Here is a 16,449-nt window from a genome sequence, read left to right as displayed (position 1 = left end):
ATCATTAATTTACCGTCCCGTATATTGCGTGGGTCTCATTCTAGTGAATATAGGTTCACATTTATTGGATTGAATTCTTACCAAAAACAAAAAATATTGAAATTTTTTTAATTTTGACACCAAAATATTATAAAAACATAAAAATCTCTTTTTTAATGCTTTATTTTTTGCTTCTTATTCTTCTTTCTTTTTCTTTATTTCTGCTCTTGCTTTTTTTAAAAGCATTGCTTCTCAATTAGGCTTGAATGTACATTTATTGGATTGAAATCTTGCATGTGCAAAAATTTGAAAGAGAATGAAGGAGAAAAAGAAACATTGTAATTTGTGTATAAGAAAAAAATGACAATGATGACGATAATGATGATGATGGAGGAGGAAAAGAAAGATTGGAGAATAAATTCAAATGAAAAAGGAAATTGGAGAAGAAGGAGGTGGTGGTGGTGGTGACGACAAAAGAGAAAAATGAGGAAAAAGGAGGAGAATAAGAAGAGGCAGTAGCAGTAGCAATGATGATAACGACGATGATGATGATAGAGGGGGAGAAAAAGGAAGGAAGAGAATAAATTCAAATGAGAAAGAAAAGAGGAAGAAGAGGAGAAGGTGGTGACAATGATAACAAAAGAGAAAGATGGGGAAAAATGAGGAGAATAAGAAGAGATAGTAGCAGCAGCAATGTACGAGAAGAAGAAGAAAAAGAAGTGCGAAAAAAAGAAGCAGTGTTTGAAGGAATAATTACAAAATGACTTGGTTAGATAAATGACTTGGATGTAGGGCTTTTTTGAAGGAATAATTACAAAATGAAGAATATTCTAATGTTTAATTTTGCCAAGAGCTCGCTTCAATTCACTTAGCTTCCTCTCATAATTATGTTTTGAAGATTCAGCATTTTTGAAGGCAGACTCTGAAGCCTTAAGAGTACTCACAACCTCTTCAGTTTCTTTCACCCAAGTGACAGCTTTCCTATTGATGTTTATAGTTTCAACCTCACAAATTTTCACAGCGGATTTTAATTTGTCTCTCTTGTCATATAAGGCTTTCAGTTTCACCTCCAACTCATTGATCTCTTTTGACATCTCATTCATCCTCACTTTCCCTTTAGAAATTGAAGTAGAAAAATGAGCCTGCTTTGCCTTGGCTATTTCCAGCTCCCCCTCAAGTCTATTCTTAGTGTCAATTAACCTTTGATGATTGTCCAAGACTTCTTGAATAGGTGGAAAGTTACCAAGAAAACCTTCATAAAATTCCTTAATCTCCTTGACCAACTTCTGAATATTTGTAGGGACTTGTGACTTCATTTGAACCAGATGAGCTAAGTAGTCAAGAAGCTGTTTTCTAATGTCATTATCTGCTACCAAAGCTTCTACTTCATTATCCAAAAGTAGTTGTACTTTTTGAATGACTGCAATCAATGGAAGACTTTGAAGTTCTGAAACAGAAGTAGCAGAAGCGACCTTATTCGTGGACAAGACATAGCTCTCTGACAAGATTTGTTCTAGTTCTGCAAGCAAATCATTGTCTTCTTGAGTGGTGATTAGTGATATAGGATCAACAATCAATGCAAGTTCATCATCTTTAGGATTTGAAGCAAAAAGAGTCTGCACAAGGTAAATTGTTAGAATATGGTAATCAAAATAGACGTGTCATGCATTTATATGGATTTAAATTGCAATTTGAAAGATTTTACAAAAATGGTTTGCCTGAAGCAGTTCATCTTGATTTTGAGTATTGCTAGCATACTCTGAATTGTCTGACATCTCTTGAGAGTTAGACAATGAAGCAATTGCAGGTGGATATGTCTACAAGAAGTAAAAGGAAGCCCTTTAGATTGATCATGTTCCGGAAAAAAAAAAAAAAGAAAAAAAAGAGATGTATTAAAATATAAATTAAGCCAATTTAATCAATTGAATCCAAAATCCTTTCAAAAGAAACTATAAGAACTCTTTTTTTTTTTTTACAGAACTATAAGAACTCTTACTATCTCAATTGAAATATTTGTATTGGATAGACTACAATTTCCAATTGAAGATAGTATTAATACCTTAACTAAAGGCATATCTCCTTTAGACTTTGGCCGGGACTTCTTGATGGTTGCCGATGCTTCGATGTTTTTACTTTCCGGCGGAGGCTCCACAACTCTTCGATTATATGAGAGTTTACTCTTTCTTTTACTTTCCTCCTCTAACAACTTCACTACTTGCTTATTGGGAATTACCTCTGCTTCCTTAAAAGTGGGTGTGTGCTGACATACTGCAAAGAAAAGAGCGGAAATGTTAGTGGTAATACTAATGCATTAAATTTTGTTATGTCCTAATTCAATTAAGCTACAATGATTTAAAATGGAGGAAACCGTTTAAACTTTCTTTCTTGCTTTCATACTCTATCACAAATCAATATATTGAAAACTAAAAAGCAAAACTTAGAATTTAAAGTCTCGATGCTTAACTGGGAAAGCTAAATTGGATGTCAAATAGGTGAATTATTAAGTGTATAAATGTGTTGACAAAGCAGCAGAGACAGCTTCTGACCTTGAAATGAGGTTGAACATTCTTGATTTTCAGAATAACTGCATGTGATCCAAATTAGGATAGCAATAAAACCAAACCAAAATAGTCGTGCCTTTAGAACAACATGAACAAGAGAACGAAGTCTGGAGAATCTGCTAATTCTCTATACCCAAAAAACAGGGTGAAAGAGGAACACAAAAGAAAAATTATTAAGTTCAAATGTGAAAAATGCCTTACTTTCACTTCAATCTTTGTCTTACGAACGATCAAGAGAAATTATATGTAAATTACACAAGACTACTATCACTTACACTTTCGCCTCCATTGGAAATGATATCAATGCTTTTATCTGTTAGCATGTCAGAAACAACAGCATTTCTGTCAACTGCCATATCTTCAAAATCAGAAACATTTTCATTCATATCGGTCTCCATATCATCAGAATCAAAAACAGTCACATTCTCATCTTCTGTGATATCATGGACGGAAGCATTTTCATCAAGATTAGTTATCTTGCAATTTGTAGCATCTAAGGTTTTCAAGACCACATCTTCAGGTATCTCAAGTTGCAGACCGGATTCCAACAAAAGACTACTACGCTTTGGAAGTTTGCTGATCATAGATGATAGATGATAGAGAGTATTTTGAAACAGAGATGACACATTATTTGTTGGATAGGTCCATGACCAAATGATAGATGGAAGAACATCCCGAACCAATCCTTCAAAGCCACACAAAGATATGTAACCAATATTTTTCATTCTTACTAGTGCATTCGGAACTTGTGTTATAGCAGTGTCTTCTGCCTTCAAGGTTGTCAAAGATTCCATCTGTTCCATGTCCTCTTCCAACTTGTCAATCATTAAGCATCCAGAAAGAATGAGAGTTTTGAGTGACTTTAACTTATAGATGCTTCGCGGAAGGCTACGAAGGCTTTTACAATCTTTCAGATTTATCAGAAGAAGTTGATTGAGATGTCCAATGGTATGGGAAACCGAAGACAAACTCGAACAATCTTCGAGTATTAGCTTTTCAAGGTTAGGTAAGTATGAAAAGTCTGGAGTTTCTCTCAATTGATGAGAATGACTGAGATTCAGAATTTTCAGCTTATTCAACAACTGTGAGGAAAGATAAGCACAAGACATACAATAGAAAATTAGAATATCTGAAACTCTTAAAAACAAGAACATCCGAAACACAACTAGAAGAAACATTCAGAAATCCAACTAAAAAAAGCTCATCTTTAGTGGGATTTATATTGGACTTGTTTGACAATCTGCTATAATGTTTGCTGAAATTGGTTGTTATAGTGTTGATTCCCTAGCATTACTCAACAGAAAAAGGGAACTCATGAAAGAAAATATCCACCCCATTTTTACCCCTAAATAAAACATACCCTGAATTTAAATTTATTGCATGAAAAAAACAATGCGAGTGAAGAGAACTCATGAAAGACAAAAATCAACACAGGCTTTATACCTGAGCCTGCTTCCATGCTATTTTGAGATTGCCATATTCCAACTCAATGGCAACTAAACCTTTCTGACAGCAGCTTTTAGGAATGTGACTCAAAGGAAATCCATGCCAACTCATCCATCTAAGATCTCTAGAAATATATTTGAAATCTCCATCAAGTTGTACTTTTTCGAGCTGAAGCAATCTGAGTTTATTCATCTCTTCAAATGCCTTTGTGCTTAATGAAATTGGATTCGTCCTTGGTGACTTCAAAGCCAGTCCTGTGATAGTTGTAGTTCCCTGAAATATAATGAAGACACAAAACATAAAAGTAAATACTAGGTAGCTAAAAGTCCATAATATTACTTTTATTATGATGCTTGAAATCCAAAATTGATACAAAACCATTGCTATAGCAGACTAATTTTCATATTTATTGGAATAATCTAGAAGACACATGAATGTTAACAACAGATCCATCAAAATATTATCATAAATTAAAGCATAATCCATACCTTGTATTCTGTTAATACATGAAGGACTTCCTCATGAAGCCATAATCTACTACGCTTCTCAGGTTCATCTGGTGATTCCTTGCGAATTATTTCTCTTCCCATGTCCCTTAGCAAATTATGCATTCCAAGCTTGTTTGTGCTGTCAACAGTTACAAGGCTTCGCTCTCTAAGGACACTGATTCCAATTTCAGCGAAAAGTCCGCAATCATTTAATATCTGAATAACATCACTTCGGTCCATCCCAATGAAAAAGCATGCTATATCAAGAAATATCTCTTTCTCAGTATCATCACTAAGACTATCAAAACTTATTCTTAGCTTCTCCTGTATTTTATGATTGGGAATCCTTTTAAGTTTCTCCAAAGCATTCTTCCACACTTCGATTTCCCTATCACACAAATAGGACCCAAGAACTTCAAGAGCAAGTGGCAGTCCAGAAGAATATGCAACTACATCTTTAGTAAGGACAGAAAAATTTGTGTCTGGATATGCTTGCTTGAATGCATGCCAACTAAAAAGCTCAACAGCTTCACTATCATCCATTTCATCCAATCTATAAATTATAGGTTCAACGCCACGCATTTTAACCAGATGCTCATCTCTTGTTGTGATGATTATACAGCTTCCGGAACCAAACCATTCATGACTTCCACACAATGCATTCATTTGCTCCACTTTATCTATATCGTCAAGAACAAGAAGCACCTTTTTATGACAAAGTCGATTCTTCAATTCAAGTTTTCCTGATTCAGTGCTACGTATTGGTATCTTTGTTGTTTTGTAAATACCAGAAAGGAGACGATCTTGTAAAGAAACTTGACCATTATCTTGCTCCCAAAATTCCCTGATGTTTAGTAGGAAGCACTTACAATCAAATTTGCGACTAAGTTGATTATAAAGAGCTTTGGCAGTGGTTGTTTTACCAATTCCTCCCATCCCACATATCCCAAGAAGTAAAACATCTTTTGATTGTTGTTCCATCAATAGATTGACCACATTTTGCACACGAGATGTTACTCCTACCGGATAGTCTGCAACGAATAACTCTGTCTTGTCAAGCAAATGAGTAACATCTTCAACAACCTTCTTGATATCCTCACTCTCATTCCTATATTACAGGAACCAAAGATAACTAAGAAGTGCCATCTTTTATATAGCCATTATTCTCTAACACATGCAATATCAAATGAAGAGGGGAAACTTAAACCATGAAAAATAATAGAATCAATGTGAGAGATTGGTTTTATGCAAAATTTTGAATAGACAACCATTCAATTCTCATCCCTGATCTTTTGGACAAAATTTAAATTCCCAAAAGTTTAATGTTTTTTTTTTTTCAAAAAAAGAAATCGTGTACCTAATATTTTGGAAAAATTTCATTGTTCATCTTTTTCACTAAATATTATCAGTTTTACTAAAGGAAAACTGCCAACTAGCTTTTAATTTGTCATTTTACATATTGTATTATATTATATTATCCATGTAACAGCTCTAGTTTCATTTGTAGTCCTCTAAATTTCAGTTTTCAAGTTCGAAAATGCCAAAATAAGAGCTAATTCATTTAACAAGTATGAGTAGACAAAAATTGTAGAGCTTTACATAAAAGTGACAAAATTTATTAATAATGGATGAAATTGAAGCAAAAAGAAAAACTTATAAGACAACTTCAAAATATGGTTAAAAGATTGGGAACGAAAACAGAGCTGTTGCCTTTCAATTATTTACAGAAAGTGATGCAAAGCAACTGAAATTGTCCTGAAGGCTTGAATATAAACAAATGCAACTAAGATTATTCTTTTGAATGGACCAACATTACCAGATTAAACAAATAAGAAATGATTCTTTCATAGACATAAAATTTATTAACAGATTCAAACAATCGGAAAACATATGACATATTAAATTACCTGGAATTTACCACAACAATCCCTGAAAGGCTACCAACTTGACGGAGTGATGTTCTCCAACTTTTCTCCTTGTCTTCCTCCACTGGGTGACTTCTTAAAAGATCATTAAACTTTTGTCCAAATGCACCAGTTTGGTGACGTACTTCGGAGGGATCTACATCGTAGAATATTGGCACGACTGCGTGAGCTGTGGTTCGTTGAAGCTGCATTATATTCTCTAACTCTTCTAGACACCATTTTGAACCAGCATAATTTGTAGACAGAACAATAATAGACAATCTGGAGTCTTTCACTGCTTCCAGTAGTGAAATTGATATCCATTCTCCCCTTGGAAGTTGAACATCATCCTTGAAAACATAAAATCCAGCATTTTCAAGAGCCGCATGCAGATGTGAAGTGAATGTTGAACGAGTATCTTTTCCTCGGAAACTCAAGAATACATCATAGGTAGTTAGCTGCAAATGGAAGAAAGGAAAAATCAAAATGTATGATAAACTTGTCTCAAACAAGAATTTTACCTAGACTTTTAGTAAGTACTAATTTACGGGTTAGGATCAAAGAAGCCCAATTTACAATCAAACTAACTATCCAAGTTCTTGTAATCGATAATTAAGAAACCAAAGTTTAACATAAGATCCATTAATGATACAACAAACATATCCTCATGAAACCATAACCTACTACACACCTTGGGAGTAAGACGTGATTCCTCATCAACAATGTCAGTTCCCATTTCTTCTATCAAGGGATGCATTTGAAGCTGGTTTCCATCCACAGTTATTAAACATTTATCTTCAAGGGCAGTTAAGGCCTTTTCTCCATTATGTCCAGTGCCATTCAATATTTGCACAACATGATTCCGGTTCATCCCAACAAAGAAACAAACTATATCAAGAAATATCTTCTTCAGTGAATCATCTCTTAAACTGTCAAAGCTCACTCGACGAAACCTCTGCCATTTAAGAGGAGGATGTTCCTCGAGTACTTCCAATGCACTCTCCCACTCTTCTATCGCCTTTCCATATAAATGAGATCCAACTACTTCAAGAGCCAGTGGCACTCCCTCACACAAATCAACTAGAGATTCTATAGGTTTTCGATAGTCATCTGTAGGAATTTCCTTATTCTTGAATGCGTGCCAACAAAATAGCTCAATAGATTCATCATAGTCCATTCCTTTCACTGTATATATATCATCAACGCCCTTGAGCATATTCCTATCCCTTGTGGTGATGATTATTGTGCTTCCAGGACCAAACCACTCACGACTTCCGCACAAAGCCTCTAGCTGGTCTAGTTCAGTCACATCGTCTAGAACAAGAAGCGTTTTTTTATTGCTGAGATTTTTCTTTAGTAACAGTTTTCCTGATTCAATGTTATTTATCTTTGTTTTTTCTGCAGTTTCTTCCCTTGCTTCTTCCACTGCTTCTTTTATTGTTTCTTTTGTTGCTTCTTCTGTCGTTTTAAGGATACAAGAAAGAAGCTCTTGCTGTAAAAAAATCATACTATGCTGCTCACATCTCTTGCTGATATTGTCAACAAATTTCCTCCTTTCGAATCTGTAACAGATTTGATTATAAAGAGCCGTGGCAATGGTTGTTTTACCAATGCCTGCCATTCCCCATATCCCAAGTATTTGAACTTTATGATAATTCAACAGTTGAACTTGAATTAAATCCTGCACCCGAGATTGCAATTTTTCTACATTCGGCACAGTGAACCAGTTATCCTCACCACATAAAAAGGCAGTGATGTGTTCAACAATATTGTCAACGGCTTCACCTGTCTCCCTGCAATATGGGTTAGCGAATTTACATATTCATCGACACAAGACACGTATATTCTGGGAAAAAAAAAACTATATATTGTCTATAAATAGATTTCTTAAAAGGGAGTATAACTGTATAACGGTACTATCATTATTACATGCCAAAACCAAACAACATGCTCAAGCAGGACAAACCATAGGAGAAAATGATCATCAAAAATGATATATCTCGAGATATTTTAGCTTATGCATAAGCATAAATACATCTTCATTTATTATGGTAAGAGTAAACTCCAAAAAATGCACTCGAATTATTTTGTGGTTGATTTGTTATCAACAAAAATGTCTTTAAATTATTTTAAAACGTGACAACAATATACACATATGAAATGAGACATTCTGCGTTAACAAAAAAGAATGAGATGGCAAACAAAGTTTCTTATGTGTTAAATGAGACTCTTGACATTGGCAAGTGAGCTACGTTATGCTTTTCCGTTAATGGAGTAGGTCTCAGGACATTTTCAACATGTTTTTAAATTATTTGAGGGCTTTTTGTTAATAACAAAATTCGAGGGCTTTTTTGTCGGTGCCAATATAATTCAGGTCTGTTTTTGGGGATTTACCCTTATGATAAATACGATTATATGTGAATGCAATTGTAAATTAAGCAACTTAGCATATGGCAATTATCTATTACACTAGGTGAGGGAGGAAACCATTGCCTAATATTTCTTTTCTTTCTTGTGTTTACACATCAGAACTTTTCTTAGACTAAAATCAGCCTCATATCTTATAAATTCATAGCCACCAGCTTCAACCTTTCATTCCCAATTAGTGCAGCTTAACTGGAGTCCTTGTCCGCGGTCGACCCTCCTGCCTACCCTAGTCATTGATGCTGGATCAATCGCCAATGACTATTGCTTGCTTGCCCAATACTGCTGCCCTGTCTTCCACGAAGAGTCCAAATTAGGTGGCCCATATGTCACCACCTTTGCAAGATGATGTTTCTGCTATTCTCCAACTTCATCAGTTTCCATGTGCTCTGAATCATGTCCAATACTAATCATGCAATGTACCATCTCTATACTCATTCTAAACAAAAATTGTTCTTACTATTGTAGCTTCTTTTTGGGTTTTCTAAGGTATCTCCCTCCTTGGTATTAGAGAAGGAGAATGATCTCTATGGGCCTAATTAAGCTTGACTTCTTAACTAAAATACTCTCCAAGAATCAATCAAAGTTCTTTTCGAGGCTTAGAATACCATGCCAAATCCCTTTTTGGTTAACATCTTTTATTTTTATAAATGAAAACAAAAGAGTCGGAAAAAATAGGCTAGAGACAAATTTGGCAACAATGTAGATATTATATTCATAATTACCACATACCAGTAAAAGTTCACAATGTTAGATAATCTATTAATAACAAAGCGAAAATAGAACCTTTCGATTCAGTGCAGTTCAATATGAAGCTAACAAGAATTATTATTTATGAAAGAACTCATTCAGAAGAGACCAAAGGGACTATGAGAGAGACTGTCTTCAAAGCATGGTCCATGTTTTTCATCATATTTTTCGTTTTTGAAAATTTTCGGCTAAATATTCCTTTTTATCCTTCATCTACATATTTTATTTCTCACAAATTGGACTTATATTTTATATTATTAATTTATTAATTTGGCTTCTTATATTTCAAATATTTTCCCTTTTTGATATAATATTTCCCATAATTTTCAGTTAGTTCCACTAACATTAATGCGTATTGACAACGTTTTTGGGACTATGTCAAAAATTATTTAAAACATAATTGAACAAATTCATATAAATAAAAGATTACGTTTGATGAATTAAAAAATAATTGAAAATTAAGTGTTAGAATTGAAGAAAATAGATAGATAGAGACTATATTGGGAAAAAGGGTAAATGTAACGCTACAAAATCTCTATTTTGTCAACTTCGAAATTAAAGCAGCGTTAACCTTAGGAGACAGTAGCAGGTTACCGAATTTCAAGATTAAGACATGTTCAATAAAATCATTTGTCTATTGCTTATCTTAAATTGGGTCCTTTTAACATGTGTATGTTATAGTAACTTACCAAGCTCAGGATTTGGTGGTTTCAGAATCTTTGAATCACTTAATGGTCCCATTACAAAATATATTTTTAGAATTTTTTAATAATTACTACATAGTCTTTAAATTAATTTTAATTACAAATTAATCCCATATATTTTATTTAATTATGAAAACTGTTTTTTATTTTATAAATGATTATTTTATCAATTATCTATTATATTTATTAACAATCAAATACAAAAATAACAATCAATTATATCCTCCATTGATCCTAATAAAGCTTTTGACCATTCCAATCGATTAAAATATTAAATTTGATCTCGTGACGTTCGTCCATGGCTTCCAAATCGTGTTTCCTTAAAATTCAATCAATTGGTTTATCAAAACAATCGATTGAATTGTAACTCAATCGATTGAATTACAGTGTATCACAAAACAATCAATTGAAAGTTGTAAGGTATAATGGTTTTCGCTCAAACCAATCGATTATTTATACTTTCCAATCGAATGAATGCCTCAAAACAATCGATTGTTTTTGTTATTCAATCGATTCAATTCACGAAAACAACATGGATTTGCCAAATACAATCGATTGGAAAGTGATGACATTGGAGTTTTAGCCAAATTCAATTGATTGGTAATGTAATCCAATCGATTGGAAGGTGATGAAGTTGAATTTTTTGCCAACTTCAATCGATTAGTAATGCTACCCAATCGATTGAAATGTGTTATGCGCCTATTTCAATCTTGTTATCTTTTTAGAAATTATCTTATTATTCATCTATCTTATTTTTAAAATTTTATCTTCAATTTTTGGTGTTTTATTTTGATGTAGATAAACTAATCTTATCTTTTTCTTAATATTAACATTATAAATTGGTGAATAATCCATCACTAATTATTCAATTCTACCATTGAAATCGTGTATCATTTTCTTTGATTATAAAAAATTTAATTATTTTTCTTTGGAACATCCATCTACTCAATATCCAATTTTTTTAATTTTTTATCCGTCTATTTAATATCCATTATTTCTTCATCGTTAATCACCATTGCAGCAATCAGCAAAGGTCCAATCAAGTTTTTCATTGTGGTGTTCAAAAAATAAACCATCGTTTTGATTACAAAATCGAAGTCAGTGAATAGAATATCTAATTTTGCAATTATTCGTTTCGATACTTTATTTGTGAAATTGATTGTGTAAGAAAAAAATATTTTTTTATCTTTTATTAATTTACAAAAATTGAAAAATACTAAAAAGTAAATAGATGTTATTATTTTTTATTATTAATTAATTAGCTAGCAATCAGGGAAGGACCTAGAGGGGAGCAAGTAGTGGCTTGGACACCCCAAAATTTTAAGAAACTATACTTATCTATAACAATTTATATTAGGAATACAGAGGGTTTGATGTCAATTATTTTTTTCCTATTTTATCCCTATGTTTATAATCTAAAACAACATACTCAATCACGTACTCACGTTCTGTAAATTTTGCATTAACCTATGACAGAATGATATAACTGCTCGTTAAGATATTCTTATTGGATGTAAATTATTGTTACAAATATTTTTATTAAGATATGTTTTGAAGGAATAAAAGTAGAATAGTTCAATAAGAATTAATTTTAAAAAAATTAAATTTACACTAATAATTTTTCTCTTCAAATTATTAACGTACTTTTCTAATATACTCTAAGTACCTACACAATATATAATATCAATTAGCGTTCAAATTTAAGTTCCAATATTGTTATTAACGAGAGGGGTTTATTAATTTTTAAAAAAATTTACACACAATAAGTTTTGTATCAATATATCATGATTCATTTTAAAAATAATATTTATTCATCTAAGTTATAGAGTGTCTTGAAAAATCATATTTAAATATTTTTTTTATTTTTTAACTATTTTATATTTTTAGATTGAAAATTTTATATTTTTTTATTCAAGCTTTATTTTTATATTTTATTTTAATTGTCTTATTCAAAACTATTAATATGAATTTTTATTTTGTAGGATAAATAAAAAGATGAGATTTTTTTAATAAATTAAATTATTGAAAAACTTACTTATTATAAAAGAAGTTAAGTATATTTCTTGATTATAAGAATACATATAATTCACTTTTGGATGTAATCAAAATAAATATAAATTTATTCAATTTTTTAAAATTTACATTAATTATTAAAATTATAACATAATGAATGTACTCCTATACAAATTTATTAATATTTTTGTGCTTTATTCAATCGATTGGGTAGCATTACCAGTCGATTGAAGTTGGCAAAAAATTCAACTTCATCACCTTCCAATCGATTGGATTACATTACCAATCGATTGAATTTTGCTAAAACTTCAATATCATCACTTTCCAATCGATTGTATTTGGCAAATCCATGTTGTTTTCGTGAATTCAATCGATTGAGTAACAAAAACAATCGATTGTTTTGAGGCATTCATCCGATTGGAAAGTATAAACAATCGATTGGTTTAAGCCAAAACCATTCTACCTTACAACTTTCAATTGATTGTTTTATGATACATTGTAATTCAATCGATTGAGTTATAACTCAATCGATTGTTTTGATAAACCAATAGATTGAATTTTAAGGAAACACGATTTGGAAGCCATGAACGAACGTCACGAGATCAAATTTAATATTTTAATCGATTGGAATGGCCAAAAGTTTTATTAAGATCAATGGAAGATATAATTGGTCGTTGTTTTTGTATTTGATTGTTAATAAATGTAATAGATAATTGATAAAATAATAATTTATAAAATAAAAAACAATTTTTATAATTAAATAAAATATATAGGGTTAATTTGTAATTAAAATTAGTTTAAAGATTATGTAGCAATTGTTAAAAAAAACTCTAAAAACATATTTTTTAATAGGACCATTAAGTGGTCCAAAGATTTTAGAACCACCAAATCCTGAGCCAACTTACCATATCTCAAATATTGTGAGCTTAACACGAATATAAACGTATTTCGGATACTGAGATCCTGAGTTATGACACGTAAAATTTAGGGTGCACCCGAAATAGTTATAGATCGAGAAATAGGTATTGAGCATCCGAGTTGCGTTCAAAAGTTAATTTGGGTCACAGCACCTAAAGTAAGGTCAAAATAGAAATTAAGGTCGCAGCACTTGAGATATGTGCAGATACAATTTTGGATAAATTTTAAATAAGACCAAATTCAAAAATAATTTTAAATTGATATTTTTAAATAAAAATAAATTAAATTGATAAATAAAAATAAAATAAATACTATTTAAATTGTAATAAAGTATACAAATTTTAAAAATATTAAAATTAGTAGACCGTAAATTTTGATTCGATTTAGTGTTAATCCAATTCTATTTTAAACCATTGACACCTAGAATTAAAGTAAAATTAATAATCACTTCTAATTTCAATCATTTACTACTCCTATCGTGTACATTTTTATTTTAAGTTGGGTGGTCAGTCAATCGGATAAAATAAAAATAGAAGTGTTTTTTTATTGAGTAATGCCATGCGACCAATATTTTTTTTTGTTAATATTAAATTATAAATTTTAAATTTTAAATTTATAAAAATAAGACCTTATTCAAAATATTTACTAATATAAAAAAAAGTGTTGCTGAACAATTTTTTTTTTTTTAACAAAACACCGCAAAACAAAAGCATGTAAGATTTTCAGCATTATTTTCTATTCAAATCAAACACAGCTTTAAAAGTACCTGATATCTGTGGCAAAACCCGGAAGGCGAGCAGCTTCCCTAAGAGGTCCTCGGTATGCAAACGCCGTTCGAAATTGAGCAGTCAGATCGCGCACTTCCGACGGATCAACACCGTAGAACACCGGCACAACCTTCTGACCCTTGCTACTCCGACACTCCATTATCTTCTCCAATTCCTTCAACCACCACGTCGAATCTCCATAGCTTCGGGAGAAAACCACGATCGAAACTCTAGAATCTTCGATTGCCTTGAAAAGGATCTGGTCTCCACTTCGGGGCTCCATTTCGTCCTTGAAGACGCGAACCCCTGCCTCCCTGAGCCTTGCGTAGAGATCCGAGACGAGTTCCTTGGTGCTACTGTCTTCTTTTGTGAAGCTCACGTACACGTCGTGGATCCAGTTTCGATAGGAGGAAGTAGTGAATTTCATGAGTCCGGGTTCATTGTTTTGTGAAGAAGATGACGCCGTTGACGACATGCTTGCTGGTTAGGTGAAAGTGAGAGTGAGTGAGAGGATTTGGCATTTGGTTGACCGTGGACTTTTGCAGAGCAGATATAATGCTATGGAGAGAACAGTGAGTTTTGGTCTCCTTTCGGTCATCACCTTTTTATTAAGAATTGTGTTAGATAAATAATAATTTTTGTAAATGTTGTGAATAATAACATTTAAAATTAGTCAAATAAAATAAAATTATAATATATTTTTAAATTATTTATTTAAATTTTAATATTAGAATAATTATTTGCATATTTAATATATCAATTATTCATATTATTTAATATTTTTTATTATTTATCTGTATTTTTTTATTATTAAATCTCTCAATCATTTGCCTTTACTCTTTATGGTACCTTTCCTAATAAAATTAACAAAATAAATTACTAGAATTAACCTTCTTTTAGTATTTTTAGTCATTATTTAATTAATATAAATATTAAATTATTTTTAATAAATAAATTTTATTAATTTATACATATAAATTTTTAAAAAAAATAAGTATAAATTATATTAATTTATGTATATAAATTTTGATAAATATAAATATAATTATATATTTTTTATATATAAAATTTTTATAAATATAAATACTAATTATTATAGATAAAAAATAATAATATTTATTAGTCATGTAGTATTATTTAATTAACAAATATATATTATAAATTTCACAACAAACATATGTCATAATTCATATATCTGCATGTAATTGAAATCAAATTTTTTTTTTAAAATTAAAAAGTTTTTTTCTCATTTTTTTTATTTTTCTTATTCTTTCATTTATTTTATCTTTCTTATATATCATTATAAATGACTAATTATAAATTTAATAATTAAAATATACAACATAATATTCTTTAATTATAATTAAAATTAAAATATAACTATATTACATCTAATTTAATAACTAAAATATGTCACTTAACACTTTTTTATTAAAATTAAGATAAAATATTTTTCTTCCAAAATAATGAATTATATTCTTTCATTCTCTTATCTACATGACTACATCTCTCTCGTTCTCCATTTCTTTCTATTTTTTAGTTTGACAAACCACAATGTACAAATAGACATTTCTTTATTACAATTAAAATAAATTTTTTTACTCCATAATTAACAAACTCCCTCTTTCCTTCTTCCTTACTTTTCTCTCTTTTTTCTTTGTTATTTTCTTTCTCTCTACCTTTTTATTCTACAAAAAACAAATAAATAATATAATATAATTCAAATAAATTTATAAAATTATAAAAAATACATTAAATTTATAATTAAATATAATTAAAAAAATAATTCCCTAATATTGTTCACATAAAAAGTTATATTATATTATATACATATTTTTTTATTTTTTGTTTAGTTTCAAATTTTTATCATTTAGTTTTTTAATATATAATTTTTCTTATCTTTTTTTAGATATTTATTAATGTTGTAATTAATAATTAGAATCAAGTTTTAATTATTTTAAAAAAATGATTTTAATTTAATTTTATAATTATTAATATAATTTTTTATACTAATATCTAATTATATTTTATATAAAAAAATATTATTTTTAAATAACAAACATGAAAATTAATTATTTTTATTTGTGTAATAAATTTAATACCTAATCAAATATAAAAGTACACATTGAAACTTTTAAATTTTAAATAATCCATATTAAAATTAATTATCAGTAGAATATTAAACTCTTTCATATGAAAATAATAAGTAAAAGGCTCCTTACTTGATTCTTTTATCTACAAGGACTCTGCCTTCTTAATCGACAGTTACTTTTATTTTCTACGACCTTTTTATAAAAATAATTTGATTTTATAAATATATTTTATCATAATCTATAATGTTAGAACATAGTCGACGTAGTTTCAAAAGATTTATATTTTCGTAATATTATTATGGGCAATGACACTAGTTTATACATTAAAACCACTCACTAAAATTAGTTATTATATATATATATATATATATATATATATATTAGTTTAATTTATTTTTAATG

At 30.1% G+C, this 16,449-nt stretch overlaps 1 protein-coding gene across 6 annotated transcripts; it reads right to left on the bottom strand.

Moving 5' to 3' along the window:
• Positions 1 to 699: 699 nt before the first annotated feature.
• Positions 700 to 14,548, bottom strand: LOC112749691 (disease resistance protein RPP2A). 6 transcript variants are annotated; one of them, XR_011873600.1, is made up of 10 exons: positions 13,954 to 14,548; positions 7,070 to 8,171; positions 6,382 to 6,836; positions 4,475 to 5,582; positions 3,984 to 4,259; positions 2,816 to 3,622; positions 2,444 to 2,667; positions 2,039 to 2,247; positions 1,698 to 1,796; positions 700 to 1,595 (listed from the first exon to the last, which is right to left on the bottom strand). XR_011873600.1 is itself a non-coding variant. In XM_072219526.1 (10 exons), the coding sequence occupies exons 1-10, from the start codon at positions 14,427 to 14,429 to the stop codon at positions 1,573 to 1,575; spliced, it is 4,710 nt and encodes a 1,569-aa protein (XP_072075627.1). In that variant the 5' UTR covers positions 14,430 to 14,547; the 3' UTR covers positions 700 to 1,572. The 6 variants fall into 6 exon arrangements, 3 of the variants coding, with proteins under 3 accessions (XP_072075627.1, XP_025653827.2, XP_025653840.2); XR_003175157.3 differs by having other exon boundaries at positions 1,698 to 1,818; positions 2,526 to 2,667; positions 13,954 to 14,547; XM_072219526.1 differs by having other exon boundaries at positions 1,685 to 1,796; positions 2,526 to 2,667; positions 13,954 to 14,547.
• Positions 14,549 to 16,449: the final 1,901 nt, after the last annotated feature.

The sequence above is a fragment of the Arachis hypogaea genome, chromosome 2 (genome assembly GCF_003086295.3).
Source record: "Arachis hypogaea cultivar Tifrunner chromosome 2, arahy.Tifrunner.gnm2.J5K5, whole genome shotgun sequence".
NCBI classification, from domain to species: domain Eukaryota; kingdom Viridiplantae; phylum Streptophyta; class Magnoliopsida; order Fabales; family Fabaceae; genus Arachis; species Arachis hypogaea.
This window is presented reverse-complemented; position numbering and strand designations above follow the sequence as displayed.

What these genes read in the sequence shown, in the direction of transcription:
- LOC112749691 (XM_025798042.3), bottom strand. Translation starts at nt 14,429, where the DNA reads ATGTCGTCAACGGCGTCATCTTCTTCACAAAACAATGAACCCGGACTC. An exon ending in ATGTATTAACAGAATACAAG is followed by an intron (nt 4,260 to 4,474) that starts GTATGGATTATG and finishes ATTATATTTCAG; the next exon opens with GGAACTACAACTATCACAGG. An exon ending in GAGATATGCCTTTAGTTAAG is followed by an intron (nt 1,797 to 2,038) that starts GTATTAATACTA and finishes TACTTCTTGTAG; the next exon opens with ACATATCCACCTGCAATTGC.